Source organism: Drosophila ficusphila, unplaced genomic scaffold (assembly GCF_018152265.1).
Source record: "Drosophila ficusphila isolate 14025-0441.05 unplaced genomic scaffold, ASM1815226v1 contig_127, whole genome shotgun sequence".
Classification (NCBI taxonomy): Eukaryota; Metazoa; Arthropoda; class Insecta; order Diptera; family Drosophilidae; genus Drosophila; species Drosophila ficusphila.
This window is the reverse complement of record NW_025064016.1, coordinates 1,907,384-1,933,530: the sequence shown is the minus strand read 5'-3', so window position 1 is coordinate 1,933,530 and position 26,147 is coordinate 1,907,384. Positions and strand designations below refer to the sequence as shown.

General features: G+C 44.4%; 8 protein-coding genes across 12 annotated transcripts; 4 read left to right on the top strand and 4 right to left on the bottom strand.

Moving 5' to 3' along the window:
• The first annotated feature begins 46 nt into the window (after positions 1-46).
• Positions 47-5,879, top strand: LOC108096062 (hydroxylysine kinase). 2 transcript variants are annotated; one of them, XM_017197422.2, is made up of 5 exons: positions 47-155; positions 222-268; positions 1,335-1,657; positions 4,726-4,850; positions 4,910-5,879. In XM_017197422.2, the coding sequence occupies exons 3-5, from the start codon at positions 1,353-1,355 to the stop codon at positions 5,728-5,730; spliced, it is 1,251 nt and encodes a 416-aa protein (XP_017052911.1). In that variant the 5' UTR covers positions 47-155; positions 222-268; positions 1,335-1,352; the 3' UTR covers positions 5,731-5,879. The 2 variants fall into 2 exon arrangements, with proteins under 2 accessions (XP_017052911.1, XP_017052910.1); XM_017197421.2 differs by having other exon boundaries at positions 1,111-1,657.
• Positions 2,131-4,591, bottom strand: LOC108096061 (exonuclease 1). The gene is made up of 2 exons (XM_017197420.2): positions 3,621-4,591; positions 2,131-3,566 (listed from the first exon to the last, which is right to left on the bottom strand). The coding sequence occupies exons 1-2, from the start codon at positions 4,422-4,424 to the stop codon at positions 2,208-2,210; spliced, it is 2,163 nt and encodes a 720-aa protein (XP_017052909.2). The 5' UTR covers positions 4,425-4,591; the 3' UTR covers positions 2,131-2,207.
• Positions 5,880-6,004: 125 nt separating the features above from the next.
• LOC108096060 (protein male-specific lethal-1) lies at positions 6,005-11,050 on the bottom strand. Of its 2 annotated transcripts, XM_043209404.1 has the most exons (3): positions 9,399-11,050; positions 9,175-9,337; positions 6,005-9,080 (listed from the first exon to the last, which is right to left on the bottom strand). In XM_043209404.1, exons 1-3 carry the CDS (start codon positions 10,665-10,667, stop codon positions 7,387-7,389), a joined length of 3,126 nt encoding a protein of 1,041 aa, XP_043065339.1. In that variant the 5' UTR covers positions 10,668-11,050; the 3' UTR covers positions 6,005-7,386. The 2 variants fall into 2 exon arrangements, with proteins under 2 accessions (XP_043065339.1, XP_017052908.1); XM_017197419.2 differs by lacking the exon at positions 9,175-9,337 and having other exon boundaries at positions 6,005-9,051.
• Positions 11,051-12,611: 1,561 nt separating this feature from the next.
• Positions 12,612-13,760, top strand: LOC108096076 (protein TIPIN homolog). The gene has a single exon (XM_017197436.2). The coding sequence runs from the start codon at positions 12,704-12,706 to the stop codon at positions 13,661-13,663; it is 960 nt and encodes a 319-aa protein (XP_017052925.2). The 5' UTR covers positions 12,612-12,703; the 3' UTR covers positions 13,664-13,760.
• LOC108096075 (protein SERAC1) lies at positions 13,752-18,259 on the bottom strand. Its single transcript, XM_017197435.2, has 4 exons — positions 17,867-18,259; positions 15,896-16,442; positions 15,135-15,831; positions 13,752-15,073 (listed from the first exon to the last, which is right to left on the bottom strand). Exons 1-4 carry the CDS (start codon positions 17,944-17,946, stop codon positions 14,010-14,012), a joined length of 2,388 nt encoding a protein of 795 aa, XP_017052924.2. The 5' UTR covers positions 17,947-18,259; the 3' UTR covers positions 13,752-14,009.
• Positions 18,260-18,728: 469 nt separating this feature from the next.
• LOC108096096 (RUS family member 1) lies at positions 18,729-21,458 on the top strand. 3 transcript variants are annotated; one of them, XM_017197470.2, is made up of 5 exons: positions 18,729-18,986; positions 19,082-19,179; positions 19,465-20,255; positions 20,315-20,648; positions 20,713-21,458. In XM_017197470.2, exons 2-5 carry the CDS (start codon positions 19,113-19,115, stop codon positions 20,772-20,774), a joined length of 1,254 nt encoding a protein of 417 aa, XP_017052959.1. In that variant the 5' UTR covers positions 18,729-18,986; positions 19,082-19,112; the 3' UTR covers positions 20,775-21,458. The 3 variants fall into 3 exon arrangements, with proteins under 3 accessions (XP_017052959.1, XP_017052958.1, XP_043065391.1); XM_017197469.2 differs by having other exon boundaries at positions 19,061-19,179; XM_043209456.1 differs by having other exon boundaries at positions 18,729-19,179.
• A 127-nt stretch (positions 21,459-21,585) lies between these two features.
• LOC108096077 (H/ACA ribonucleoprotein complex non-core subunit NAF1) lies at positions 21,586-23,508 on the top strand. Its single transcript, XM_017197437.2, has 2 exons — positions 21,586-21,834; positions 21,894-23,508. The coding sequence occupies exons 1-2, from the start codon at positions 21,693-21,695 to the stop codon at positions 23,453-23,455; spliced, it is 1,704 nt and encodes a 567-aa protein (XP_017052926.2). The 5' UTR covers positions 21,586-21,692; the 3' UTR covers positions 23,456-23,508.
• Positions 23,457-25,930, bottom strand: LOC108096078 (protein phosphatase 1F). The gene has a single exon (XM_017197439.2). It carries the CDS (start codon positions 25,748-25,750, stop codon positions 24,464-24,466), a length of 1,287 nt encoding a protein of 428 aa, XP_017052928.1. The 5' UTR covers positions 25,751-25,930; the 3' UTR covers positions 23,457-24,463.
• Between the last annotated feature and the right edge of the window lie 217 nt (positions 25,931-26,147).

The following is a 26,147-nucleotide window of genomic DNA, read 5'->3' as shown; positions in this document are numbered from 1 at the left end:
TTGACACGGTGTAAGAGGCAGAAAAATAGCCATTCGCATGTTGTCCCTCTTTGAATTTTTGAATGTGTTCGCTTATTGTTTTTGTTTAAGTTTTCCTTTTAGTTTTTATCAACGTTAGTTGCTACTAGTGCGCTATTACACAAGTGGCCTTGCAGGTAAAAAATAACCGATTTTCCGCCTGAGAAGTTTTAATCATCATAGCTTAAACTTTCTGAGTTTAGCCAAACAGTTTTTGAGATCGGACACACAGGTGCATCACCGTGCCCAGGTAAATAAGCTTAGTTTTATATTATGTGTTTGCGGAGGCTTGTTTATGTGCTTGATTAGCAGTCAGCTGTGCATATTTGCGTGTCTCACATGCACAATATATTTGGATTTTAATTGCCCCCTGCTGAGCACGTGTGTGTGTGTGTGTGTCTGAATAGCTAGCTTGTATGTGTGAGCCCGCAAAATCGTAGTTACGTACATCGCTGCGTATGAGCAATAAACTGTAATTGAGCCAAGGTCAACTATTAGCTTTTGATAATCAAACTTTGCTACAATTAACACACCCCAATTATCACCTTTCTCCCAGTCAATATTCATATATGTATTTATTTTGCAACTTATCTTTGGTAAACTATTCTGTTGACAGTTGAATTTTTAACTTGAGTTTTATTTGCTTTTCTGCGATCTATTCGATTTAAGTACTCCTATGATTGATATGGTTTCAACTAAGGCGTTAATAAAGACCAATCACGACCGGCAGTTTGTTTTTCCACGGTTGGGCAACATCTGCCTCCAAGATAAGACCCAAAATATATAGAGAAAATAAATCCTATTCGCTGCACATCAGAAGTCGCAATCAAACAGCAAACAGACCGGGCTTTAACAAATTAAGCAAATAACCAAGTTAGCGCTGCAAGTGGCGAAAGAGGCTCACACACTCACCCACTTAAAAAAATATAACTCACGGGACAGAATCGTACGCAAACACAGTCAGACCTCGCTACAAAAGGCCATTGACTATTTTGTAATATTTTTTAATCTCATATTTGTGCCTGGAGGTTTTTCTTAAATACTTAATTATCTTTTTTTTTAACAATAAATAAGAGATACATTTGAAAAAAGATTTTATGGTAGCAATACTTCACTGTACAGACACACAAACTGACAAATAAGATATGGAGAAGACGTCGACGAACTCGTTTCAATTGAAACTCAAACTGAAACACAATTCATTTCGCTGGAGAACGCGCAGCTGAAAACATTTTCCACCTCGGTTTTATTCGCCTTCTAATTGATATTTGTTTACATACGGGTTTTTGGCCTTTGGTCTTTTGCGTCTCCGATAGAGCCCAAAAAAAAATAAAATGGAGCAGTGGAACAATGTGGAGCTGACAAACATGTCCAAAAAGTCATACACCCTAAATCACGAGTACGACGCAGCCCAGAAATTAAACAAGGAGAACAGTGCGCCATCCTCGAATGGAAATGGGACCAGTGCGGAGGAAAAGCCTGTGGATGGGGATCTTCTCAAGCCAGGATCAGATGTGCGACCAAAAGTGGAGCCGGATGATGTGGAGAGCCTGCTGCGAAGACTTTACGGCATTACGATAAGCGAGGTCAAGGAAATTATCGCCTACGACGATCGCAACTTCTTCGTCAAGGAGGATAGGTAAGCCAAACGAAGGGAGTATCTCAGCCCTCATTCAACTCCTCATCACATCCGCAATTTTATCTGGTGTCGGAATACACAGCAAAAAATCTCCTTATGCAGTAATCGTTTCGGTCAGAAAGACAGCACAAAAAGTAGGTAGTTATCAATTGAAGCATTATTTTACAGAAAAATATAAATGTTAATATACCCTCGGATATTCGCTCAAAAAACTATTAAAAAAAATCAAAATAGTTCTCTGTGCTGTTGATCTGACCGCGATTTTAGCTGCAGTTCCAAGCACGACTGTGCAACGCGAAAACAAATGATAATGGGGCGGAGCAATGCGACGGCGTGTAGCATCTATTTATACCCCGTTTAATTAACGCTGTTAGTCGCGGCATCTAAGTGTGACGCAGTTCCCGGCAATCCGAACTCACCTTGCCAGCCTCGCAATTGTTATCTTGATGGATTCATGGCATTCAGCCCTGATGTAGTCAGTTCACATCTTCACTTTAATAAATTAGATTAATCTAAAGAACAAAAAAGCTTACAATCTAAAAACGACTATCTATTTGAGCGCAGGTCTCTTTTGGAAGCCAAACATGCTGAGCTTCGTTTGATTCTGACTCACGGCGCCCAGTTTGCCGTTCGTCTTGGTGGACTTGGGTGTTCCCTTTTTGGCAGTGGAGGGTTTACTCAATCCAACTCTTCGTTTGCTGGATGGCAGTGAGTTTTGGCGTGGCAGGATGGTTGACGATATGGATGAGGCTGTTTGCTCAGAACTGCGGCTATCATCGGATAGCAGAATAATGTCATCGTTGTTGTTTCTGTCTGAATCGGTCGAGTTCAGAGTGTTATCTACTAGTATATCCAGAGCCTTAATGCGTATTTTTGAGCTATTTGGGGTTGACTCTTCGTTTGATTCTAAGGTGGCAATCTTTTCTTGTGACTCCAGTAGGGATGATGCAGTGGTTTCTGTTTCGTTATTTTCCACACTGTTGGGCGATTCAGAACGTTGTGTTTCATGGTTACCTTCTGGTGGAATGCCTTCGTCTTCCAGTCTTAGTTTTTTTGGGCTTGAGCTTGAGCCCAGCTCTTGCTCGTCTTTAATGTCATTTTGTTGATCTATTGGCTCCTCCTTTTGGAGCCTCGTCTGTTCGGCCTCGGAGGCAAAAAAGCGACTTCGCACCTGCACTTGCTCCTTGGCGAAAATGCTTCTTTTCAGGGAATTAACTCTCTTTTCATCAGCTCCGCCCCCCAAAGGACTTGCTTTCTTGGGACTACACAGTCGCAGTAAAGAGGAGTTCTCACAAACCACTGGGGATCGCTGGGAGGCTTCCTCTGCTGTTTTTTCTTTGGCGAACGGATTGTGGCGACTCTTTTGCACCGGCGAAGGAGGAGGAGTTCGTTCTTGGTCAATGGATTCCTCCCTGCTCGGACTCCTCCTTCTCTTGGCTCTAAAATTGTACATGGTAAACACCTGTGCCTCCGTTTGCTTGGCCTTCTCTATTCGCTGATTAGCCTCGATCTCCTCGTCGACGGTTTTGCTCACAAAATCCACTTTTTTAAAGAACAAGGCACAGGACGTTTGCTTCTTAGGCGTCGCCGTGCTTTCTTTTCTAAAGTTCCCCTGCCAAATGCTTTTGTGTTTGGCTCTTTTCACATTCTTCGGTGTGGGCCACGCCTTATCCGGTGTCCAAGAATCTAGAGGCTTCAGAGAGAAGGGATTTAGGTTGCCCAGGGCCAAATGCAAGGCCTTATCGCTATCTTCCAGCAAGGTGCCAGCATTGCTGCAGTAGCGTTCGTCGGTTTCATAATCTTCCAAGGCACATAGACGCTGCATGCGGCGCTCCAGAGGATTGTAAATGAACATGTGCTTGAAGGTGGCCTCCGCTTTGAGGAAGTTCTCAATATATTCTTCATTGACCTGAGAGTGGGAAAAAATTGATTACTTTATTTAATTCTTGTTTAAGCAACTTACCTCCAGATTACGCATATTAAGATAACTGGGAATCTTCTTTAATGCTATTCGCATGTCGTCCTGTTCCGTTTTGAGTATAAATTTACATGCCTTCGCCAGTCCAATTCCAGGCAGGGAGTCAAGGTAGTCACAACCGGATAAAATGCACATGCGCCGGAACTTGTCGAAGTGATACTTCTCCTCCTTGCAGCCCATGGCTAGATAGAGTTTGTCGGCTTCCACCAACAGACCGCTGCCATTGAGGTCCAGCTTGAAGATGATCTTTTTCGCTCCGAAGAGTGTAAGATCCGAGTCCTCGGTGATGACGTACTGGGCCACATCCGCTTTGTTTAGCCAGGCCATTTGGGCATCCGCTTCGTATGGCGCCACAATGCAGTCCACGTTCCGGCTACGGCATTCCTTTATCAGCCGAAGAGCCATGTCGTGGGTGACGTCCACACAGCGACGCATATGTGATCGCGCCTCCTCGATGCGCCCCAATCGCAGGAGTTCCTTAGCGCGTTCCTTGCTCTGCTTCCTGGAATCCCTTCTCCGCTTCTCAGTCAACTCCTTTGCCGGCAAATGCTGGCCATCGAACACCAGGATCGGCTTTATGTCATACGATAACAGCATCTGAACGTACTTCAGGCAGTATTGGATATAAACGTCCGTATCCTCGCCGCGGGCTAATTTCTCCGCGCACCCAAAAACTCCTTTGTGCAACCAACAATATGTGTCCACGGCCACCGTGCTGCCGCGGATATCCTTGAGTTGCAACCTCGAGGATGCCTTCTCCACAAAGGGTATTAGACCGGTGATGCCCATTATTGGGCCAACAAAAACAAGACGTAAACAAAAAACAATCAATAAAATAAAATCACGAGTTTAAGCGCCAAAATTTGCCAGAAGCCATTTGCCAATCACACCAATAGGTTGGCATTAGTGTTGCGAAGCGCGACAACAAAATTAAGTCTTATTTTCATGGTCATACTAACATGAACATTGCCATTAACACGAAGATCTAATAAAGTAAAATTCGCCAACACTATAAGCCAGTCAACGGATTTATAAAATTCCTTTTTTTTAAATCGTGTTTATTTTTAATTTATAATTCTTACTATTTCAGCAATGTTAAGAACCCCCTCATTGTAACCCACTGTCCACATGGCTATGTATTAAAAATCCTTAACTCACTGGACTCCAAGAAAGTGGACTTTGTGGACGGCCAAAATCAACTGCTGCTCTATTTACGTAAATTCTTTTTCACCTTTTACCGATCCCATAGTGTACGTAATATTTTTTTTATTCAGAAAAGCACAGCGTCACGTGCCCCAGACCGATAGCCAATGCCACTGGAAAGTATTATTCGGTGGAACGGCTGAATGGAAATTCAAACGTAGTGCGACTTCTGGAATATATCCCGGGCGAAATCTTCCATCAGGTGCCGGTGACGAAGCACCTGCTCTTTCGTAGCGGGGAATACTTGGCCAGATTGGATCGAGCTCTCAAGAATTTCACCCACGAGGCCTACGAAACCCACAAAACCCTTTGGATGCTGCAAAGTGTTCCGGAACTGAGGCAATTTCTGTATGTGGTCAAGGATCAGGAGCGCCGTCTTATCTGCGAAGAGGTGATCGATGCGTTTGAGGCAAAGGTCCTTAGTTTATTGCCCACCCTGGAACACCAGATTATCCACGGCGATTTCAACGAACAGAATATTTTGGTAGAGCAGGCCCCCAATCAAACCGAATACTCAATCAAGGGTGTGATTGACTTCGGGGATACGAGCAAATCGCCGTTGATCTTTGAGATCGGAGTCGCCCTCACCTATATGATCCTGCAGGCCAACGATCTGGCAAGCGGTGGCATCTTTCTGTCCGGTTACACCAGTCTGAACCCCATTGATAACTCCGAATTGGCTCACCTCAAATATTGCGTTGCCGCCAGATTGGTTCAAAGTCTGGTCATGGGTCTCTACACCCACACACTGCATCCCACGAATGATTACCTGCTGGTCACCCAGGAGCAGGGATGGAAACTCCTGCAGAAGCTGTGGCGCGAGAGCTTCGAGGAAGTGGATGAGCTGTGGGCGACCACCGGTCATCAGTACTTGACGCAGAGCAATAAATAATTGTCAATTATAAGAATTTTAACATATCACCTGTGCAAAATAAGTTGCGAGTCCAAGTATTGATTGCATTTTGTTGCTTTACAATTTACTTTATCCGATATATTATTATCATTATCTTTACAATAAAACTTGTTAAACAAATACAAATACATTGTATGTAGTACAATTATTCTTAGGATAGGTGTGTTTGTTTTGGGCTCTACAGTGGTGGCATTAAATTTCGAATTCATTTTCAGTTGAAGCTTCATAAATTGAACTAATTAACGCTAATTACATGAATGGTGTAAAAGGGTGTTTTACGACGTTCCACCTTCTTCTGCTCCTTCTCCTCCTTGACAATATACAACTCTTCTCTTTTTTTTTTGCATTATAATTATCTTGCAATGCGCTTGGGATACCTGGTTCTACTTAATGCTACATTACAAATAACCGACTTAACACCTACAGAAATTTACAAATATAAAGGCGCCACTCGAAGGCGAGCTGGGGATTTGATTTCCACCGGACGTTGGCAGGCTCCTTATCATTGCTACCGAAAGTCAAACAGAAGACGTGCTGAAAAATAATATTTAGCCTGTGAGGCCTCCGTGTGATTATAGCTTTAAGATCAGGTTCGTATTTATTTTTCAAATCTTGTTTGCGTTCTTAGAGTTTTTCTTTTTTGGTAAAACATGAAACAAGTTAAAAGAAGATAATAAAATACAACAATACGGTAAATTTTTAAGTGCGATGACCCTAAGCAGACAACAACTCTCACACAATTTTTACACAATCAAACCTCAAAAAAAAAAAAAAAAATGGAAAAAATTATCGGGGATATACCTGAGTAACTCTTCGCAACACACTCGTTGTCCACTTTAGAGCATCGCCACGACATAACACATAGTATAAATAAAGTCAAAAGAAAATGGTTATACGAGCTAAGAAAAAAAAAATGTTTAAAAATAGAAGTCTACGAATTTCATTTTGTTTTGCCAAAAAAACAGCCCATTGAACATATCCTTGCTGTTCCTTTATCACGTCAGTACGGGCGATCTTAAAGGTGATAAAGCTGAGATGTATTATCAGATCTTACTAAGAGACTGGATTAGATTACATGTTGTTTGGGACTTAGTTACGTAAATTAGCAACAAGCTAAAGCGAAACTCTTTAGAATTTCTACGGATTGCAAGATGGTAACTAAAACTAATCATTTCCAGACCAGGCGACTAGCAATAGTTTAGGAAACTTGATAAAATATCTTAGCTGCAAACTATACATTGAATACCAACCAAATCTGTTGTTGTTTTAAATATTTCAAAAATTAACATATTAACAGAAAACTGTTTAAAATGACATTTCAATGGTTTGCTTCTATCAAAAAAAAAATGTATTTTACTTTTAAAAAAATCTTTTCGCCTATTTTATTACAAAATATAAGATTTGCTGCCGTGGAACCATATGTACAAGCTACCTCGTCTGATCTGGAATACATGACAATTTTACGATCTCTGGGATTCGCTACTGTTAACTCTGGTGCTCTCACTTTTACGCTTAAGAAATAATTAAAACTTATAAAATGAAAAAGATCAGCATGGTAAACGCAACGTCTTCCGCCCAATCGCCACTCGCAGCTCAGCTTCCGTAGCAGAATCTCCAGGAGCTGCCTGACGATGGCTAACGAACCTTTAGACGCTTGCGTCCCTTGAGAAACACGTAGGAGGAGTGGTTTTCTTGGTGCCTCGCTTCCGCAGCGGTGGTGGCCAGCTTTTTGCTGGCCAACGTTGCCACCGGTTCGGCCAGCGCCTTGGATCTGGCTATGGACGTTGTCGCCTCGGCGGCATCCACCCAGGGGACGCCGAAATCTTCTCGCGCCTCCATGTTGATGATGTTTTCACCATACGCCTGAAGCGGCACCTCGTTGACAAACTGGATGGCCTCGATGTCACCAGGCAGCGGGTAAAACGTAGACGCGGGCAACGGATCTAGCACAACCAATACCTCGTCTTGTTTGCGACGCGTCCTTAACCCTTCAAGCTTAATCTGCTCCCTCATGTACCGTGCATCCCTGTACTTTCGATCGATCTCGTCCTTTACATACTTCTGGTGTCGCCGCTCAAAGACAGCATCGCTGAGTGGCTCCGTGTTACTTTTATCCGAACTTGGCGTCACTGGGACATCCCTCCACTTGGGTATCTCCAGACTAGGATAGTCCGCCAGCAGCTCGTCGGCCTCCTCCAGGAAGAACTCGTTGTCGCAGTGGAACTCTTGATCCTCCCACGTTCTCGTGCTGTACGGGAACGTGACGGTGCGGAATATGGACTTCGTCTTTCCCGATCTCGCTGTCGCCCGGCTGTACGTGTGGGGTGAGCAGTTATTCACGGTTTTTCTGGTTGTGGAAGTGCTGCTGCTGACACTGCTATTGGACTGAGGTGTCAGAGGAGTTACTATTGGCTCAGCTGCCGTAGACACCTTTGATTTTGCCGCAGAAATTTCCGGTTCTATCGAGGATATGTTCGTGGGCTGCGGCGTGGAGCCTGGCGTCGGTGTTGTTGACGGCGTGGGCGCTGGCGTAATTGTGGTAGATGACACGGGGGCACTGGGTGGTGGATATATTAGGTTTGAGGCCGATCTCTCCCCTATAACTTTCTTGGGCGTAGTATGTGACCGACTCTGCACCACCTTTTGTATATGTAACATAAGTTTGTGCTTGGTTTCCTCCTCCTTCTCCTCCAAATGTTTAGAGAGCTTCGTCTCGGGACCTGATTCCGGTTCACTGATCTTGTGTTTCCTTGGATCAGAGGGAGCGGAGGAGCTGATTCTGTTGTCAGACAACACATCATACTGCCTTATCTTGACCTGCAGTCGCTGCTTCTTCACCGGATCCGTTTGGGTCTTGGTGGACTGGTGGTTAGCAATATTCTTCTGAGCAGGTGAACATTTCACATCAGCGGTGTTGGCCTTGAGTACAGAGGTTTCCCTAGGCATTGGATTCGGGGCAGCTGCTACCTTTGGCGCTACCGCATTCGGCAACTGCTTGGGCACATCCTCCGGTTGCCTATTGACAACCGGCTCTTTGCGCGCCTCTGCTGCCTTATGCTGTTCTATTCGCACATCCTTTGCCCGATCTTGTAGCTTGTTTTCTTTTGGTGGGTCCTCCTGTTTTAGCGCCGTCGTTGGAACCTCCTGTTGCTTCGGTTGCTCCTTGGGAACTTCTTGGTTTTTCTTTGTTACTCTGTGATCCTCCTTAGCCAAGTCCGGCTGCTTATGCTGCTCCTTAGGTGTTTTCGGCAACTCCACAGATACTTGCCGTTCCATCTCCTTTTTCTTCAACTTTACGTCCTGCAGGAAAATAAGAGTTTTATATGCGTTCTCTGCAATTTGTTCCTGATCCTGTCTGCGTTTTTCAGCAGCGCCCTTGGCGGCTTCGACCTCATTATGGTCAACCGCATCTAGCTGCTTTTCCAACTTTTTGTTCAGGATTCAGGGGCTGCTCCGTTTCCTCTATCCTATCCTCAGTCTCCTCTTTACTATGCTCCGTTTCAAACAGGCCTCTCTGCTGATGATTGGGCGTTGAGTGGGCCGAAGGCGCCATGGCCTGCGTCGTTTCCAACTCCTGGGTGTTCACCTGCAAGATTTTGCGATTGCTTGACATGATCGTTTGGTGGATAAATCTCAAAAAAACTTACCTGATTCTGCCAGAGATCGGCTTCGGCTCGAGAGTGGGAGTCCACGTTGCTCATCACCGATTGAGAATCGTCTTCGTTGTCCTCTTCATCGGAATTCGCTTCATCCGTATCCTCTTGATCCTCTTCGTCGTCGTCATCGTCGTCCTCCTCCATATGGCCGTTGGCATCCACAGATTGTGCTTGCTCCTCCAAATCCACCAGCTCCTCGGTGACCACTTCCATTTCAATGGACTCCAGAGCATCGTGGAAGATATCTCCTCCAACAACTTCCTCAGCCTGCACTTCTTGCATCTCCAGTTGTTCCTCCTCCCCGCCGTGATGGACCTCCTCTCGAAACTGGTCCTCGTCTTCCTGCTGCAGCTGCTCCTCCAGCTTCGTCTCCTCTGCCACCTGATCCTTTTGCTCCTGGACGGGATGCTTGGAGTCCTGGTTCATGCGCTGCAGGATGAAGGTGCTCACCTTCTTACCATTAAACTCGCCGCGGCCTTTGCTCTCGGAGCGTTTGCTGGCCGGCGAATTCGTGATTGCTGCAGCGTACTGGGTTGAAGCTGGAATCACCTCCACACTCAGAATCCTAGGTTTAGCTTCTGCTTGCTGCGGCAGCGAACTTATTGTTTGGGTGCTTGGTTCCCGCTCCCTAATCACAGTTTGCGTCTCTGCATTACAGCGGATCGGCTTATGCTGCGGAACAGCAGGTGGCAGTAAATGATCATCGTCGTCGTCGTCGTCATCGTCATTCCGTCGCTGGTTCTTTCTTCGCAGTTGCTTGCGCAGATCCTCGTTTTCGGCTTCCAGCTTGGTAACGGCTCGCTTTAGTTCCTGATTTAGCGCCATCATTACGCCTATCTTGGTGCTCTGGTCGTCTAGATCCTTGTCCTTGGCCGCCAGGCTGTCGGTCTGCTCCTGCATCAACTTTAAATGAAGCACAATCATCCGCTTCAGATTGTTGTTCTCCACAATGAGGGTGACCATATCGGCGCCGGGACCTACTGGTCCGCCGGACGAGGGAGGCGCCATGGCACCACCGCCCTCATGAATAGGAGGTGGCGGCGGAGGCGGTGGCATTGACTTGCGGTAGCTTTTACCGCCATGATTGTATCCGTGATGTTGGCGCGCTCTTCCACTCTTGCCGGGATGCAGATGTGTGGGATGCCCCTGGTTGGGATGACCGTGTAGATTCCTCTGATAGCCACGCGACGGATTGTGGTGGTAGGGCGCGTCCAGGTAGTTGGCCCGCTGCTTGAGCGGCCTCTTGAATCTGTTGTCCATGGCGGTTAAATGGAATCCTATGCCCGGCCCTCGGTTCTAGGATCTCATAGTTCTTAAACGGTTTTTGGGTTGTTTTGGTTTTGTTTGCGTCGTTTGGGTGCAAACACAGTACGCCGTACAATGCGTAGAACCCCGATTATTTGGTGCCTTTATTTCCACCACACTTAATTTTCTCTGTTCGTTCTCGCTGGCCGCTCTTTTTTGGCCAGAAACTGACAGTTTCAGCGTCTTAAACGTAGCGTTGTTGTCACACGTGCTGAACGCATTTAAGCAGCGGTTTTTCGGTTTGTGTTTGCACGTTCTTTTACCGCTTTTTCGACAATTATCCGCAAAATGAAAACTCGCCCCGAAAAATGCTCTTGGAAGTATGGCGTTTTGCTGGCGTTGCCAGGCCAGCCGATCCGCAGGGTTGCTCTCGACTCTAGGGATGACAGTTGTGCGTGAGTTTTCACGACGTGTTAACAATAATTTATTTTGCACAGAACTGTACCACAAATTTACATAAGCAAATAATTCATATGCAAATCTTTTCGGGAACTGGAATTTAATATAATTCTTTTTTATAACTAATTTGTCTTGGATAACTAAACCAGTTTAGTCCTTAATTGAGATTCAGGTCTCCAATAATAGTGCTGCCTTACGAAATATGTATTTCACTTCGCCTTTTCAAAAAAAAATATTGAAATTGATTAACGAAACTTTTCTAAGGGTTTTAGCAAAGCGCGTATACCTAGCGTATAATTTTAAAATTAACTTTTTAAACTATGATGTTATTTATTTCATTTTTCCTTTGTTGCAGTTAGAATGTCTCACAAAACTAAGACTAACTAAAGAGAGTTGCAGTACTAGCTGCTGGAGCCGTCGACTGTATGATCTTATGTTATGTGATATTTACAATGCTGTACAATTTACAATTAACTAACATATTATATCCTTAACCAAAATCAATAATTTATTTTTATTGCTTAAGGGGTTATATACCTTTTTTTTTAAAAAAACGAAAAATTTTTAAGCTGAATCCTAAAGTATATCCCCTAGAGAACATTTTCCCAAATTTTTGAAGAGATCCGAATAATAGTTCGATAGGAAAACAGCGTTTTGAGGCGCGGTACGTCGCTCTTTGTACCGCAACCTAAAACTTTGAATGCGATTATCTCAAAGTCGTTTTTTCCAAAAGTGCCTTTGCTGTGACCGCGATTGCACAAGAACTATTTGATCGATCTTCTTCAATTTTTTTTTAAATATTCGTAATGATTGTGCCGAGTTCGTCATTGAATCAGTTTTTATGCGGCAATTTCGATTTTGCAGATAAGAAATTTTTAATAAAATTTTTAGAGCTCGAAAAATCAATTTTTGAAAAAATTGTTACTGTATGCAGAAAAAACCAAATATTCTTGAAGTAATTCAATGACGAACTAGAAATAATACTAAACTAATAAAAATTTTTTGGTTTATTGATTTTAGTTGACCCGCTGGACTTCCATCGTGGTCACCACAAGCCGCTATAACAAAAAAAGGGTTATGAGAGAATTGCCATAACTTCGAAAGTTATTTATATTTTTTTAAGAACAAACGTTTGTTGTCTCTATAAAAACATGTACTATCAATAAATAATAACCTCAGTATCATAAAATAATTGCTACACACCTGAAAAAAATCCAAAGTTCCCTCATTTTTTCGCTCAAAAAGGTATATAACCCCTTAAACTTTCTGGTTCAAGACAACATGTCACGTTGCCATCCCTAACGTCTGCTGCCACCAATGCAAAAGCCGGATGGCTGTACAAATCATTTTCTCCGCCACCCACTTTTGTTAATTTACCTTCCATAAACAATTTAGCCTACATAAACGAAAATTAGTTATGTAATCGAAAATTGCAAAGAACAAAGAGCCGTCCAGTTGGCAGCCCTGTTAGCTTATGCAAGCGTTGCCAGTGAATGGCAAATCAAGAAGAATCAGAAAAAAGGCGGTAAAATTTTGTTAGACTTCCATTGTTGTGGTTGATTTTTTATGAGCGAATTCCGATAAAGTAGGCCATGGCGTCTCTTTTTGGCGACGATGGTGTGGATGACCTGTTCAATGACAATCTGCCTGCGGATCCGGATCAGTTACCCAGCGATGGCGAGGGTGAAAAGCTGTTTGCGGACGACGATGAAAACGGAGGAGAACCTGGTAGCCAGGAAGGTCAAAAAGTAGAGCCAAAAAAACGGGTGGCAAGGAATTTCCGACCACGGTTGACAGTGGAAACACTACGTGGACCCAGAGGCATCCAGACTATCGAAGACTATTTCAAGGACATCAAGTTTAAGGGCAAGGGACATGAGAAAGCCGATCTCGACGAGGTACTTCGACGCCTGCAGCACTGGGGTCATCGCATGTATCCCACCTACACCTTCGATGATGTGCTTAACAACATCGAGCGGCTGGGCAAAAAGAAACCACTGCAGGTGCACATGACGCGATACCGTCTCGGGCAGCTGGAGGAGATGCGCGCCCATGAGGCGGAGGCCATGGACGAGGCGCAGGATGAGCAGCAGGACGGAGCCGGCGATGAACCCTTCGATGAGTTCGACGCCCTGCTGGGCGAACAGATAGCCATTTCCCGTCTGGATCCGCGCACCCCGCACCAGAGGAAAATGTCCACTGCATCCAGTAACAGTACGCTAGCCACTCCGTCATTCTCACGTGGAAACGCTGTAATGTCCACGCCATACTCAGCGGTAAATACATCCACCTTGCACCGGAATGGAGCTCCGGCGGCTCCCACCTTCGACCGCAATGGAGCTCCGGTGGCTCCCACCTTCGACCGGAATGGAGCTCCTTTGGCTTCGCTGGACATCAGTGATTATGGCCATCCACTGCCTCCTTCCCAGCCGCCAACGCCAGCTGCCAAGAAATTATCCGCCGAGCAAATGGCGAGGATTGCGGAAAACCGAAGATTGGCGCAGGAAAGACTTAAGGCCAAGAAGCTGCAGGAGACCCAGAGTCCCAGCTGATGATCCGAATAAATTTAGGAACGTTAATTTGTATAATAATTATTAAAATAAATGTAAATTAATTTTATAAATGGTAAAGAAAGTTTATTCAGATATGTGCAAAACGAGTACATTTATTTGAACATTTAAGTTGTTGACCGAGGAAAATAAGTTAGGGTTCGGGCGTAAGAAACTACATGGAGTGCGAGAGTATTTACAAGGCTCTGGTCGCTGGTGATGGGTTGTGTGGAAAAGCAATAACCCCCACTTGAAGCTTAGCTTCGTTTGGGTAAATACTTTACAAGTTATAGCCTAATCGGGATACTATAAAGGTACTGGCGTGTAGCGGGGTATTTATTTTCCCATCTTAAGTGCTGAATTTCAAGGCGACTCGAGGCAGCGATTCAAACAGGCCTTTGGCTCCCTTCACCAACATAGCCACGATATTCATGAGTATCACATCTTTTTCTGGCGTGGCTTGCGCTTGGCCATCCTGATTTTTGGGATCCGATCGCTCGCGGACCGCCTCGCGAATCACATGCAACAATCTTTGATACAAAAAGGATTGCCTGTAGATCGGTTTGGAGAGACTCAGGTGATCGTCCTTCAGCAGATAGAAGTCCCCGAAATCTATCTTAGAGGACTCCTCCGTGACAATGCGCAGTGGGAACTTGAATGTGGTGAGCATGGTGGGCGATCCTTCCGCCACACTGACGACCTTAACGTGGCGCAAAAACGTGTGTAGGCAGCCCATAAAGCGGCGATGCATCTCCAGCAACTTCGGCGAGTTCTCCTCCATCTCCTTGACTTCAATGGAGGGCGAGAGTATCATCTGCATGTGCTGCTTCCACTTGGCAATGGGTGAGCCGCGGTGCGGAGTGCCCAAAAATACAATGCCCTTGGTATTCTTAGCGAGCTGTTGAACCTTCGGCTCCTGCGAGTCCAGGGATTTAAGCAGTATAAGCTTGGTTAGCAGGCCGCCCATGGAATGTCCTATCCAAACAATCGGACGATCGTTGCCAACATCCGAGGCGGAGATCCTTTCGAGCAGTGTTCCAGCTCTCACATCGATGTGGCCTTGTCCCTTTTCACAGGGACAGTATTTGGTAAAGTTGGCCGACCACTCTGTGACCGCTGAAGTGTAATCTATGCCGAGAATTCTCGAATCTGGATAATCATCCGGGAGCCATTCCATGGGCCAGCAATTCGTGTACTCCTCACTTGTGTCCTGGTTGCGCCACTCGGTCCCTGATACACTGAACTTTCCGACACAATCTTCGCTGGCATTAAGTGGAATATCCGGGTGGACCACCTCCCAATCCGAGTCCAACTCGGCCTCGTTTCTTAGGGTCTCCACGAACTCCATGGTGGCCGCATCGCTGATGTTCAGCCGCTGTTCCTCGACTTTCTTGCTGGCTTTCAAGACAGGATCTAAAGTTGGCAAAGAAAATGATTCATTTATGGGTAAAGCATATTAAGTACTATAATTTACCTTTGATTGCTTCTGTCTTGGGATTTGCGTTGCCATTTTTGGCCGCATCTGAGGCTTGTGTGGGCACCAACGGTTTGCCCTGCTCCTTCTTTTGCTTGTTGCCATTAACCCTTTTTTGTTCGCCCACCAGAAACACATCGTCCGTCTCACTGGTATAGAAGGCATTCTTTCCGTATAGACCCAGCTCGGTGGGCTTCCTATCCCGCTGTCGCCAGGTGATGAAAACTCCACCCAGCAATCCGTGGACGAAAACTATATCTGCTTTGGGCTTCCTGCGGGTGCGAACTCGTGGATGCAGTGGATAAACATTGGGCGGATATGTGCACTGGTTGGGATCGTCGTGATCAAGGTTGGCCATGGTCTTGGCCGAGATCACTTGCAGTCGGAGATCGGGGCACTGCTGCCATTCGGCGAGGGCTCCGACCCAACCGGACGAAAAGAAATGCTCGACTGCATCGGGCACCAGGGACATGTTGGCCAAAACTTTGCAGAGAGTCGATAAGGTCTCGTTATCGTCGCTGAATATCTTCCGCAGCTCCATGAGATGCACAAGTCCGCCGTCTCTGATTATCCTGGCCGAGGCCTCGGGATCCTTGGTGATGTGGTGTAGGAAGGAGATGATTTCCTTGAGTAAATCCGTGTCGGCGGTGGAGAGAACAATGGTCTGTTCTTGAGTCAAGTATTCGTGGATGTCCTCCTGCAAAAAATAAATAATAAAGAAGTCAAGGTTTATTTACAAAGGGTAACTGATATCAACTTACAATGGGATCCTGTTCGGGAAAGTATTTGCTGAAGAAGTGGTCCACGCAGGACATGGGTCGCAGGCGGGCCAGCATTAAGTGGAGCTCGGATAGAAGCAATTTCGGGTTCTTGATGCAACCGCGTCGGTGGACCGGCATGAACCAGCGCGTGTCGGCATTGCAACGGGCCAATGAAACGGCTGTGCGGGCATCGCAGATCTGCGCCAGGTGCCGGAAATCCCAGTCTTTAAGGTGATCCATGCAGATAAGCTGCTGCACTGCCTTCAGGCGCTCAGGTTGGCTGCCCGTTTGGGCAATGTTAAGCAGTCGCCAGGCCACCGAGTGCTTCGCTGACTTCCACCATTTGCCAATCGGATTGATTATCACGCTAATCCACTTCTTCTCGTCCTCCTCCTTCTGCTTTAGCTTTCGCATGGACTCGCGGTAGATGTGGTACTTGATGTAGATGTACTCGGCACGTCGCTTGTCCGGTTCCGGGGATTTCTTGTCCACATATTGGGAAAGGAACCTGCGCACCTGCGGCGACTCGTACAGCAAAAAACCAGCACTGGAAAACATAAAAAAAATCAAGATTAAAAAAGGGACTATCCTTAGTCCTTATCAATCCTAACTTCCGTTTTATTTAACAAGTTGTTGTTCTTCTTTTTAAATTAATTGACCTTAAATAACAACAACACAAATTGCTGCCAACTATTTGTTATTGAGGTAAAAGTAAGATAAACAACAACAACGAACCCGAAGACTAGTTTGTTTATTTACAAAAAGTGGGCGCGTCACCTCCGAGTGCAAAAACAACTATTACACCACCCAATCACCAAAAGTCAAAAACACGCGCCACAATCCCCAAACAAATAAGTAAACCCTATATTATCACTTGTGATAAGGAGATCTATAAATTCGCGGGGGGTTCTTGCAAATATTTTTAAACTGCGCACTATTATGGCGCCATGATAGTTTTGGCAGCTCGAATTTGCTCAGTGTTTTTTTCGCTTTTTTGGTGGGGCCTTGCACAGCTGTTAACGCACACGCTAAACAAGAAGAAGCGATGGCAAAAACAAAAACTTTAACAGCTTGCTATCTCACTTTTACAAAATCGTACGTTTTGTTTTGATCGTGTTTGGTGAGAAAATAAAAGAGTCAGGCCATAAGTGCCTATAGGAGACTAAAAAATACTCTACCAATTAAATTGTATTTCAAAAGTAAACCGAAAAGAACCCAAACATATATTTGATAAATACAAGATATTTTTTATTAAATTAATTGTTATTAAATGTCTTGCCCTCACTCATAAAACCTTTTAATTAAAACTAAAATTGTTTTAGCTCTACAGTAGAAATTAAAAAAAACCTGTAGTAATACTTCAGTTATTGTCAACTTATTTGCTTAATATCACACCACCAAACCCTTTTGTTTATGGTCATTAGGTATTATAGCTTACAGCCTGATTAATCATCGCGTAATTTGTTGTAAACAAATGACGTCACAGGTGCGACAAGGCCTGTTTAGTAGAGGGAATGCGGAAAACAAGATCTGTTGTTGTTATTGTTTTTCTCGATATATATATGTATGTAGTATATCTAGATCGTACGACTTATTCTGGGCCATGTGGCGCCTTTTAAAAAAAAAGAAATAAGAATAATGAAAACGTGTGCAGACGAGCCCCCTAAATCACATTGTTCATTGTAATAGTTGTAAGTGGGTCAATGGGAGGTGTTTTTCGATTCCTTTTTTTTCGCTGCACAGAGAAAAAATTTGAGTATTGATCAGAAATTTGTTGGTTTTAAATTTCAATTTACTAAGGACTTAAAAAAAAAAAGGAAAGCAAAAAAAATATTAAAATGGGAAAGACAGTAGTAAGTAGCGAAAAGATTATCAATTTATGAGTACTTTTTTTTGTGTATGCTGACAACAGCTGCTCCAGATAAGGGTTTGTTGTGGTTTTCACGGGCTTATATGGAGTGATTCACTTACGCAGTAAGGAGGCCCACTCCTCCGAGGCCCACTAACTTTGGATGACGGCGCAACTTGGACTTGAGATCCTCCAATGACATTGCCTGGTTTCTCGGGATGTTGTTGTTTCTTTGTTTTATCGTGTAGCACTACGGCACACAGCAACTGAATTTGTTTTTCGATCGGTTGCCAAAAGTTTGCTCTGTTTCTCACACTTTAAATTTAGATGATTGTGTCACACTGGGCCCCTACTAGTTGTATCACTGGGGCAATTAGAATTTCGCTTTTTAGCTGTCACTTTGTTGTTTACGATTTGTGGTTTGCTTTTGGTTTGGCTTGAGCTGCTATTGCTGGCGAACCCTTCGAGGTTTTCGTTTTTATTAACGTTGGGGTCGGTGTGACCGTAAGCGCTGAGAGATTCGAATCTGTTTCAGCTGACGTCATTCACAGCGAGACGTTGACAGCTGATTGTAAGAAAGAGAGGGAATTGTTATGGAAGGGTGCAAGCATTTTATCAAGGGGTTTTGATTTAATAAAGGTTTTGGGAACTTGTTAATTTAACAAAACTACCAACCTGTTTTTTTTAAATTAACAATTTCCCAAAACTGTAATGACTAAGAAAACAAAAATAAAGAAAGTATTTTATTTATAGTTTTTTTTGCAATTTTTCAATGTTAAAGAACAACGTTTTATGTATTAAAATAGATCATTCAACAGTTCATCGGAAATAAATACAAAATTATGGAAAAAATTGAGATATATATTCAATAGATTCCGAATTTGAAATTTTCTGTGGGGCCGTTTCCTTTTTTTGTTTTTTCCCACCTTGTGGCTGTCGGCAGTCACAGCAAAACGCTTTTGCACAGCTGACTGATAACACGAAGGGGAGGGAGTGCGAAAAACCATTGGCGTGGGAAGGAATTCTTTTTGGGGTATATTTAGTTTGAACTACAATTTGTTTGCTCGTATTTAATTAAAGCAGCACCATCAGCTTGATGTAAAATGTCCTAGATCTCGATTTGCAAACGCCGCGTTCATTGATTGTTTCGAGTTTAGTTGCGGTAGCCGATTATCCGATGGATTTTCTCGTTTGAGACAGACAGCGCGACGTCGGACATAAATAAAAAGCTTTGGGTGCCAGGTGGGTGGTGTTTTGCTACTGGAGCTCCCCTGAAAAACAAATTGGAGGGAAACCGTTTGCCTGTCCCTTAAAAGGTCATAAAACTTAATTTGCAGAAAGCAATAAACCTAAAAGGGCAGCGTAAAGATGAAGATACATTTTCGGGAACAATACGGTCGGAAGGGGGAGGAAATCCTCTATGTGACGCCAGCAGGTGAGCAAATCGATCAAACCAACAAAGCCCGGAATACCTGGCAAACCACTTATTCCTATGGCAGCTATACAGCTAGCTCAAAGCAAACGTCACCAAAGCATTCCATTAACGTGTTAAAGATATAGTATAAAACACAAATGTAGTTATTTATTAATTAGAAGAACTAATCTATAAATATATTTGTTTCACTTAATTATTTGACATGAATTTGCTTTAGCCGGATTACTAACTTTTTCTAGAAAGATTTAAAACCATATAACGCCAATTCAAATTTATATATTTTAGATCAGAGCAACATTGTAAGGGTACCGCTGCGTGGAGATAAGCTGGTCATCCAGGAGAAGTTCCTGCTTTTTCGCGTGCTGCAGAAGGTCTTCCTACCTAAGGGATATCCGGATAGTGTTAGCGAGGATTACGCCGCATATCAAATCTGGGACACGGCTCAGGCCTTCTGCAGTACCATTTGTGGAACCCTGTGCACCCATGCCATTCTAAAGGGAATCGGCGTGGGAAGTGAGAACATCAATGCGTTTTCCGCCACAGTCACATGGATTTTGAAGGAGGGCAGTGGACACGTAGGTCGTATACTCTTTGCCTGGTGGCAGGGATCACAGCTGGATGTGGACTCAAAGAAATGGCGACTGCGAGCGGATTTTCTCAACGACCTCGCCATGGGCATCGAGATCTATGTGCTTCCCAAGTATCCGCATTTCAGCACCCAAATCCTGTGCTGTTCCACTCTGCTCAAGGCGATTGTGGGCGTGGCTGGGGGCGCTACAAGAGCGGCGTTGACCCAACATCATGCATTGAGAGGTAATCTGGCTGATGTGGCCTCCAAGGATAGTTCACAGGAGACGTGTGTGAACTTGGTAGCCTCATTTGTGGGACTGTATCTTCTTTCGCTGATCAAGAGCCAGGCTGTATTGTACACCATCTTCTACATTGTGGTTAGTCTGCATCTTTACTTCAATCTCAAAGCGGTAAGAGCAGTTTGCTTGCGGACCTTCAACGAGTCGCGCTATCTGATTGCACTGGAGGAGTTTTTTCGGTCATCAAGGATGCTCAATCCACAGCAGGTTAGTAATTAATTTATATTCATAGAAGATATAGTCCCTTAAACTAAATCTATTTACAGGTTAATGCGATGGAACGGGTCACAGTTGGTCAGACCGTCTCTGTATCTCTAAACATAAAACTGGGACTGAGCGTAAAGAATCTGATTGACGAGTATAAGAGCAGTAGCGTCATCGAGAACATAGTGTCCTCCTTCGATCCCCACGAACACTTTATCATAGCCGAGACCAAAAAATGCCTGGGCGTGTATCTGCACTTCGAAACGCGTTCGCAGGATGTGCTCAAGGCATATTTCTTTGCAGTGTCCTATCTGCAGGATAGAAATCAGATCAAAGAGAAGTACTGGGACATACAGACTAAGTGGCAGGAGTTTCTGGCGCTGGCGCAGCAAGAGGGTAAGAACAAATAATGACTAATACATATACTAAAAATTTAACTAAACTTTATTTTGATTCTCAGGTTGGCTAATTCATCAGCATTTACTACTTGTTGACGAGTTCCGTTTGGACTGGAAAGTGTAGAAAGATGCTAATCTTGATTGCTTAAACTTATACTGAGTTGCTTGCTTCGACCTGAAAAATTGATTACATTCAGACTTCATTATCATTCTCACATATCTCACATGGATAGCATATAGCGAAAACGAAAACATTGATATTAACTAAGTGCTATTGATATTCACCTAGATTTAGCTTTGTGAAACTCGTTCGCACTCGAACATCTTCCAACTAACTCTGCCTTAGCACAAAGTAATGTTTGTAACCGATATTTGATAAGATATTTTACCCCCGCTTTTACCCATGAATTTATCAGACATTATTTCAATTACTAGTTGCTACTCGAAGGGAAACTGAAAGAAACACAAGAATCTATTTTGTAAGGACTTATTGTAAGTACGCATTTCGATATTTCGAAGGCATACTGTAGTTTTTTAGATTATAATCACGGAAAATCTCACAACGAACTACGGAAAAGACAGCTTGCAGTCTTGTCCAAAAGTGTACAAAGTTTTAAGCTTCTTAAATGCTAAACGTGCAATATTAATTTAATTATTAGCTTCGAATATCTACGGAATAAGTTGGCGTCCATTTTAGCTTAGCCATATTGCTTTTCAATTAAGGCAAAATATGAATTATGTGCATACCGTCTCACCACGCAAATGATTTTAATGAAACAAATAATAAAATAAAAAAGATTTTTAAGAATATTAAAATTTCAATTTTATTTTAAAAAATATTTAATTTGTTGTTTCCGTTAAATATCCAATTTTAAAACCTCAGATATTCAACCATTCAGCGCGAAGGTCTTGTGTGAATGGTCTTTTGCAAAGAAGAAGACAACACGTGCGCGTATTCAACGTGTTTTTTAGTTTACTTCTTGATTTCATCGAATTTGGTTGATTTTCACAAAATCTTGTTTGTCAATTGTTTTGGTTAAAAATGGAAAGCGAGCAGCCAACGGCTGTAAAGGCCCCGTCCTTTAGTGAAGAGGCACAAGCTGCTGAAACACCTATTGAAACAGGAAAACAAATCGCTACCGAACCAGACCTATCAACAGATAAGGTGCAAACAAAGCCTACAGGTAAGCGCTAGAGCTTTTTACAAGATAAAAGTAACAAAAACTTTGGCATTCCAATACAGAAACTACAGGTGCAATAGAGCAACAAGCTGAGGACAAAACAGCCAATCAGTCAACATCAACTAACGCCCAAATTTCTGGTGAGGAAAAACAACAGGTTGCTGGAATGGAGTGCGAATCATCCCCAGCCATAGTTTCGCCAGGGAATCCCGTAGAGGAGCAGGAATCCTCTCAACAAATGGACTGCGAGGAAACCCCCTTAGACTCCCAAAAAGTTGCCTCAGTCGCTGCAACCCCTACAACCGCACCCAAGGAACCCATTCCACAAGTGCAGCCCGCTCCAGAGGCAAACCCAGATCCTAAGACAAGTGGCCTCAGTCTATTGGCTGCCTACAGTTCTGATGCTGAAGATTCTGATGTAGAAGAAGTTACCCCAGCCCACGACAGCGACAACGAAGTGGTAGAAGTACCAGTGACGGACAACGCCTCCTCCACCGCATATCGTCCAGTGGTGGCTGTAAGCTCGGCTGATGAAAGCTCGGAGAGCAGTAGCAGCAGTGACTCCGACTCCGACTCGGAAGGAGAATACCTTACCGTACTTCGCAAGAAAATCGATAAGCGCATAAACACCGTGGAGTGCGATGAGGATGATGAAGATCTCGATGAAGATGGAGCCGCTGGAAATGGCGGTCGCCGACGACAACCGCCCAAAGTGCGAGGGGAAATGCTCCTCGATGATCTGCCACCCATCCATCAGCTTGAGATCACTGTACCAGAAGACGAATGCGTTGAATTGGGCAAAGTTCAGTCGATTGTGGATCAGCTCGTTTTGGTTTCCGTACTGCCGAACTCCATGCTTTTCGATCTTGACACCGTTTTGTTCCTGGAGAAGGGTCGCAAGGTCCTGGGCGAGGTGTTCGATGTGCTGGGCCAGGTGGCTGACCCACTTTATTGCGTTCGCTTCAACTCCAACCAGCAGATTCTGGACAGAGGCATCAAAATAGGTGATGTGGTTTACTGTGCCCCGAAAACCGAACATACCCAGTTTGTGATCCTCTCCAAACTGATGCAAGTTCGCGGATCAGATGCCTCGTGGGAGCACGATGTGGAACCACCATCTCGCTACATAGATTACTCCGACGATGAGGAGGAAAGGGAAGCCAGGCAAGAGCAACGAAAGCGTCGCCAGAGAGATCGTACCAACTCCACGGACTCCGTGGATACGGTAACCTCGGTAGCAACGACCACGACGCAGGCCTCTTCGGTGGCTCCTCCACCGCGCCAGCGCGGACGTCGTGGCCAGCGCGAGAGCTTCCGGCAGAATCAGAGGCCCAACAGCTCGCAGGACAACCAGCAGCAGCCTCGAGATCAGCAGTATAACTACCATCCAAGCTACAACCCAGGGAGCTGGCACTCCAACTACTACCAAAACTACCATCAAGCAGCGGCCAACTTCAACATGCCGCCACAACAGCCCGGTATGCCCTTCCCAGTGCCCAATTACGGCTACGGCATGCCCTACGCTATGCCGCCAATGTATCCCCACATGTACCCGCCTCCACCGCCCTTTGGTCCGCCACCTCCCAACAACCAACCACATCAAGGACACCCGCCACCCGGCTAGATAATCTTTTGTGAATTATTTTTATTATTCCAATAAAAAATATCCTTAATCAATTGCGTGCGTGTTGTTAAAAATGTGTTTTTGGGTTCGTAGATAAAATGCATGAAAGGTTCATTAGATTTGTATAAAAAGGTACTTAATCTGTGTGGGATCATTAAATACGGTTTACATGTGTAAATACGTACGTATATAACTAGGTCTAAAATACGTGCGAACCTGGCTTTGCTTATTATCCTACAGCAGGAAGCACTAAGCGGTCGAAAACAACTTCAGTGTGTATAAATATATATGCTTGCGGGCTAATTAAAAATATATTTAAACATGATTTTGTGCGTAGGTGTGCACGTTTTGTATAAATATCCGGGTTAACAACAGTTGCCTTAAGCCGATACATGGATTTAACTTCTTTAAAACTTCTCAACTGCTGAGCAACCACAAAATATTTTGATTGAGCTTATTCGAGCAACCAAACAAGTGGACCGGGTTTTGGGAGCAGCCAATTCCAGGACCACGGTAGGCACGTGAGAATGTGATAAAAAAGGGAGGAACATACTGATCCGCTCCAAGCTATTTACATTACAACAACAAGGTAAACGAAACAACAATGCGGGCTGGTTTGGGTTAATTTTCGCAGATCGATAATTGTCGGGTCGGAAAGTAATCTTTGGGTACATTATATATTCTTTTAAGCGGGCAAGTAATGGGGATCTTTCGATAAGCTATACCAATTTTCGTTGTATCACGATTGTATATTTAAAATTTTAATCATTTCTTTGTTACGTGTTGCATTTCAAGATCAAATTATCATGACCTTTAAATTGTCTAAAGATATTTTGGCACTTTTCTCGTTTCAATTTATGCAACTTGATATGATTTTTAAATTATTTACTTTAAGATTACTTTTTGCTACTTCGGTATTTGAATTACTTTAAGTTTGTACAAAATGAACCCAACCCAATGCGGGTAACAAGAAAAAAATCGCTGTCTGAATTTGGAGTTCTGCAAATCCTAAAGATTTTCAATCTGATGGCGAGGCTTGAGCAAAACCACCACGGCGGTTATGTTGTCCTGCGAGTCCCGCTCCTTGGCAGCCTCTATCAGCATTTTGGGAATGTCGTCCAGCTTCGTTGTGGGATCCGCTAGGGACTCGTAAACGGTTTCGATGATATGGGATTCCGGAACGTGATCCCACAGACCATCGGTGCCCAGTACCAGAAAATCATGAGCCTCACTTAACTGCACATCCACGAAATCCGGCTCCGCAATCACTGCCTCCAAACTGTAGTCGCCAATAGAGCGAGCCACGTTCAGGATGCCATTTACCCGCCACTGACCTTGGGCATGGAGCACTGTTCCGCCGGCTGATTCTATTCTCTTGCGCTCATCTGGACTTTCGGGTTTGTGCGGTTTTACCAGCTGCAACTGGGTTCTTTTCCCAACTAACAGAGCCTTCGAGTCACCCACCCAGGCTATATATAGCTGATTCTGGGTAATCAAGGCACATACGCTGGTTGTGCCGCTGGTGATCTTCTTCTGGGTAAAACGCTCGTCTGCCAGCAGAAAGGTCGACTCGAAGGCATTGCGATAAAAGTCGGGGGAGCAATCAGAGGGATTTAGATTTGCTTTGAGTTGATCGGCGAGCAGCTGGGGTAGTTGGCTGGTGGCATAGCTGGCGGATAAGGACCCGGAGTGGCCGTCAAATACTCCAAAGAAACGGGTTTTTCGGTCGGCCAATCCATACATCTCCCCAAATCGCTCCAGGCAAACACATCGATCCTCCATCTTCCGGGGTTTGTTCTTAACTGCAGCGGATGTGTGCAGGGGTTCTTTCTCTTGGTGGCACTCACAGCTTCCTGGCTCAGCCTCATCGGCGAAGTCCTTGAGCCGATCTACCTCCGAGTTGTCTGTGAGTTTTAGGAGAAACTTCTCTAACTCATTTGCCACGAATTTTTGCAGCTTGAGAAGATCGTACTGCGGCGGTCCCTCCACGGTGACCTCGCACTCCTTGGCAAAGCACAGATCCTTTTCCAGCTGCTGTGTGGCTTGGTGGAGCAGCTTCATCCGGAAGTGCTCCGGACATCCGCGAGATCCCAATTGCTGCCAAATGGCGAAGACCAACTCCGCATGACGTTCATCGCTGGACACCTTGTACGTATCGCTGCTTGTACGGGTTACACAACTCCGGGTGGCCACCTCTTCGCTTACGGCTGCCGCCTTTTCCGCCGTAGTGGCCAAAAATCTCTTGAATTCCGCCAGGTGCGCACATTCCGACGCGGGAATCCCATCGGCCGACATACTTTTTGCGCGGTCGCGTGTGCCCCAGTTGTTTTTGCCACTGTTAGTGACGTCGCGCGATCATGTGTTAATCAATTCTAATTGTTGCTCAACTATGATTCACCCGCGCACTGTGCATCTTATGTGTTTTTATGTTGTTATTGTTTGCGTTTGTTCTTTTATGTTGTTCTGCGAACTGAACTGTACTGGCTCGATAACTAATCGAAATAATGTTGAAGTGTTTCCACCTGCGACTTGAAAAAGAAATCACCGAGACCACTTTTAATGCATTAATATTATCACTACTAATCTTTGCTAGTTGAAGAGTTCAAAAATAAATAATAATATTGATTTATTAACCTCTTTTAACGAAAGCCAATAAAACGAATCTTCTCTGAAAAACATAAGATAAAGTGGA

What these genes read in the sequence shown, in the direction of transcription:
- LOC108096076 (XM_017197436.2), top strand. Translation starts at nt 12,704, where the DNA reads ATGGCGTCTCTTTTTGGCGACGATGGTGTGGATGACCTGTTCAATGAC.
- LOC108096075 (XM_017197435.2), bottom strand. Translation starts at nt 17,946, where the DNA reads ATGTCATTGGAGGATCTCAAGTCCAAGTTGCGCCGTCATCCAAAGTTA. An exon ending in GGAGTGGGCCTCCTTACTGC is followed by an intron (nt 16,443 to 17,866) that starts GTAAGTGAATCA and finishes TATGTTTTCCAG; the next exon opens with TGCTGGTTTTTTGCTGTACG. An exon ending in CAAGACAGAAGCAATCAAAG is followed by an intron (nt 15,074 to 15,134) that starts GTAAATTATAGT and finishes TGCCAACTTTAG; the next exon opens with ATCCTGTCTTGAAAGCCAGC.
- LOC108096096 (XM_017197470.2), top strand. Translation starts at nt 19,113, where the DNA reads ATGAAGATACATTTTCGGGAACAATACGGTCGGAAGGGGGAGGAAATC. An exon ending in CCTCTATGTGACGCCAGCAG is followed by an intron (nt 19,180 to 19,464) that starts GTGAGCAAATCG and finishes TATATATTTTAG; the next exon opens with ATCAGAGCAACATTGTAAGG. An exon ending in GGCGCTGGCGCAGCAAGAGG is followed by an intron (nt 20,649 to 20,712) that starts GTAAGAACAAAT and finishes TTTGATTCTCAG; the next exon opens with GTTGGCTAATTCATCAGCAT.
- LOC108096078 (XM_017197439.2), bottom strand. Translation starts at nt 25,750, where the DNA reads ATGTCGGCCGATGGGATTCCCGCGTCGGAATGTGCGCACCTGGCGGAA.
- LOC108096060 (XM_043209404.1), bottom strand. Translation starts at nt 10,667, where the DNA reads ATGGACAACAGATTCAAGAGGCCGCTCAAGCAGCGGGCCAACTACCTG. An exon ending in CCGATCTCTGGCAGAATCAG is followed by an intron (nt 9,338 to 9,398) that starts GTAAGTTTTTTT and finishes AAAATCTTGCAG; the next exon opens with GTGAACACCCAGGAGTTGGA. An exon ending in GAATCCTGAACAAAAAGTTG is followed by an intron (nt 9,081 to 9,174) that starts GAAAAGCAGCTA and finishes AAATTGCAGAGA; the next exon opens with ACGCATATAAAACTCTTATT.
- LOC108096062 (XM_017197422.2), top strand. Translation starts at nt 1,353, where the DNA reads ATGGAGCAGTGGAACAATGTGGAGCTGACAAACATGTCCAAAAAGTCA. An exon ending in TTCTTCGTCAAGGAGGATAG is followed by an intron (nt 1,658 to 4,725) that starts GTAAGCCAAACG and finishes TTACTATTTCAG; the next exon opens with CAATGTTAAGAACCCCCTCA. An exon ending in TCAACTGCTGCTCTATTTAC is followed by an intron (nt 4,851 to 4,909) that starts GTAAATTCTTTT and finishes TTTTTTATTCAG; the next exon opens with AAAAGCACAGCGTCACGTGC.
- LOC108096077 (XM_017197437.2), top strand. Translation starts at nt 21,693, where the DNA reads ATGGAAAGCGAGCAGCCAACGGCTGTAAAGGCCCCGTCCTTTAGTGAA. An exon ending in GGTGCAAACAAAGCCTACAG is followed by an intron (nt 21,835 to 21,893) that starts GTAAGCGCTAGA and finishes ATTCCAATACAG; the next exon opens with AAACTACAGGTGCAATAGAG.
- LOC108096061 (XM_017197420.2), bottom strand. Translation starts at nt 4,424, where the DNA reads ATGGGCATCACCGGTCTAATACCCTTTGTGGAGAAGGCATCCTCGAGG. An exon ending in TTAATATGCGTAATCTGGAG is followed by an intron (nt 3,567 to 3,620) that starts GTAAGTTGCTTA and finishes TCCCACTCTCAG; the next exon opens with GTCAATGAAGAATATATTGA.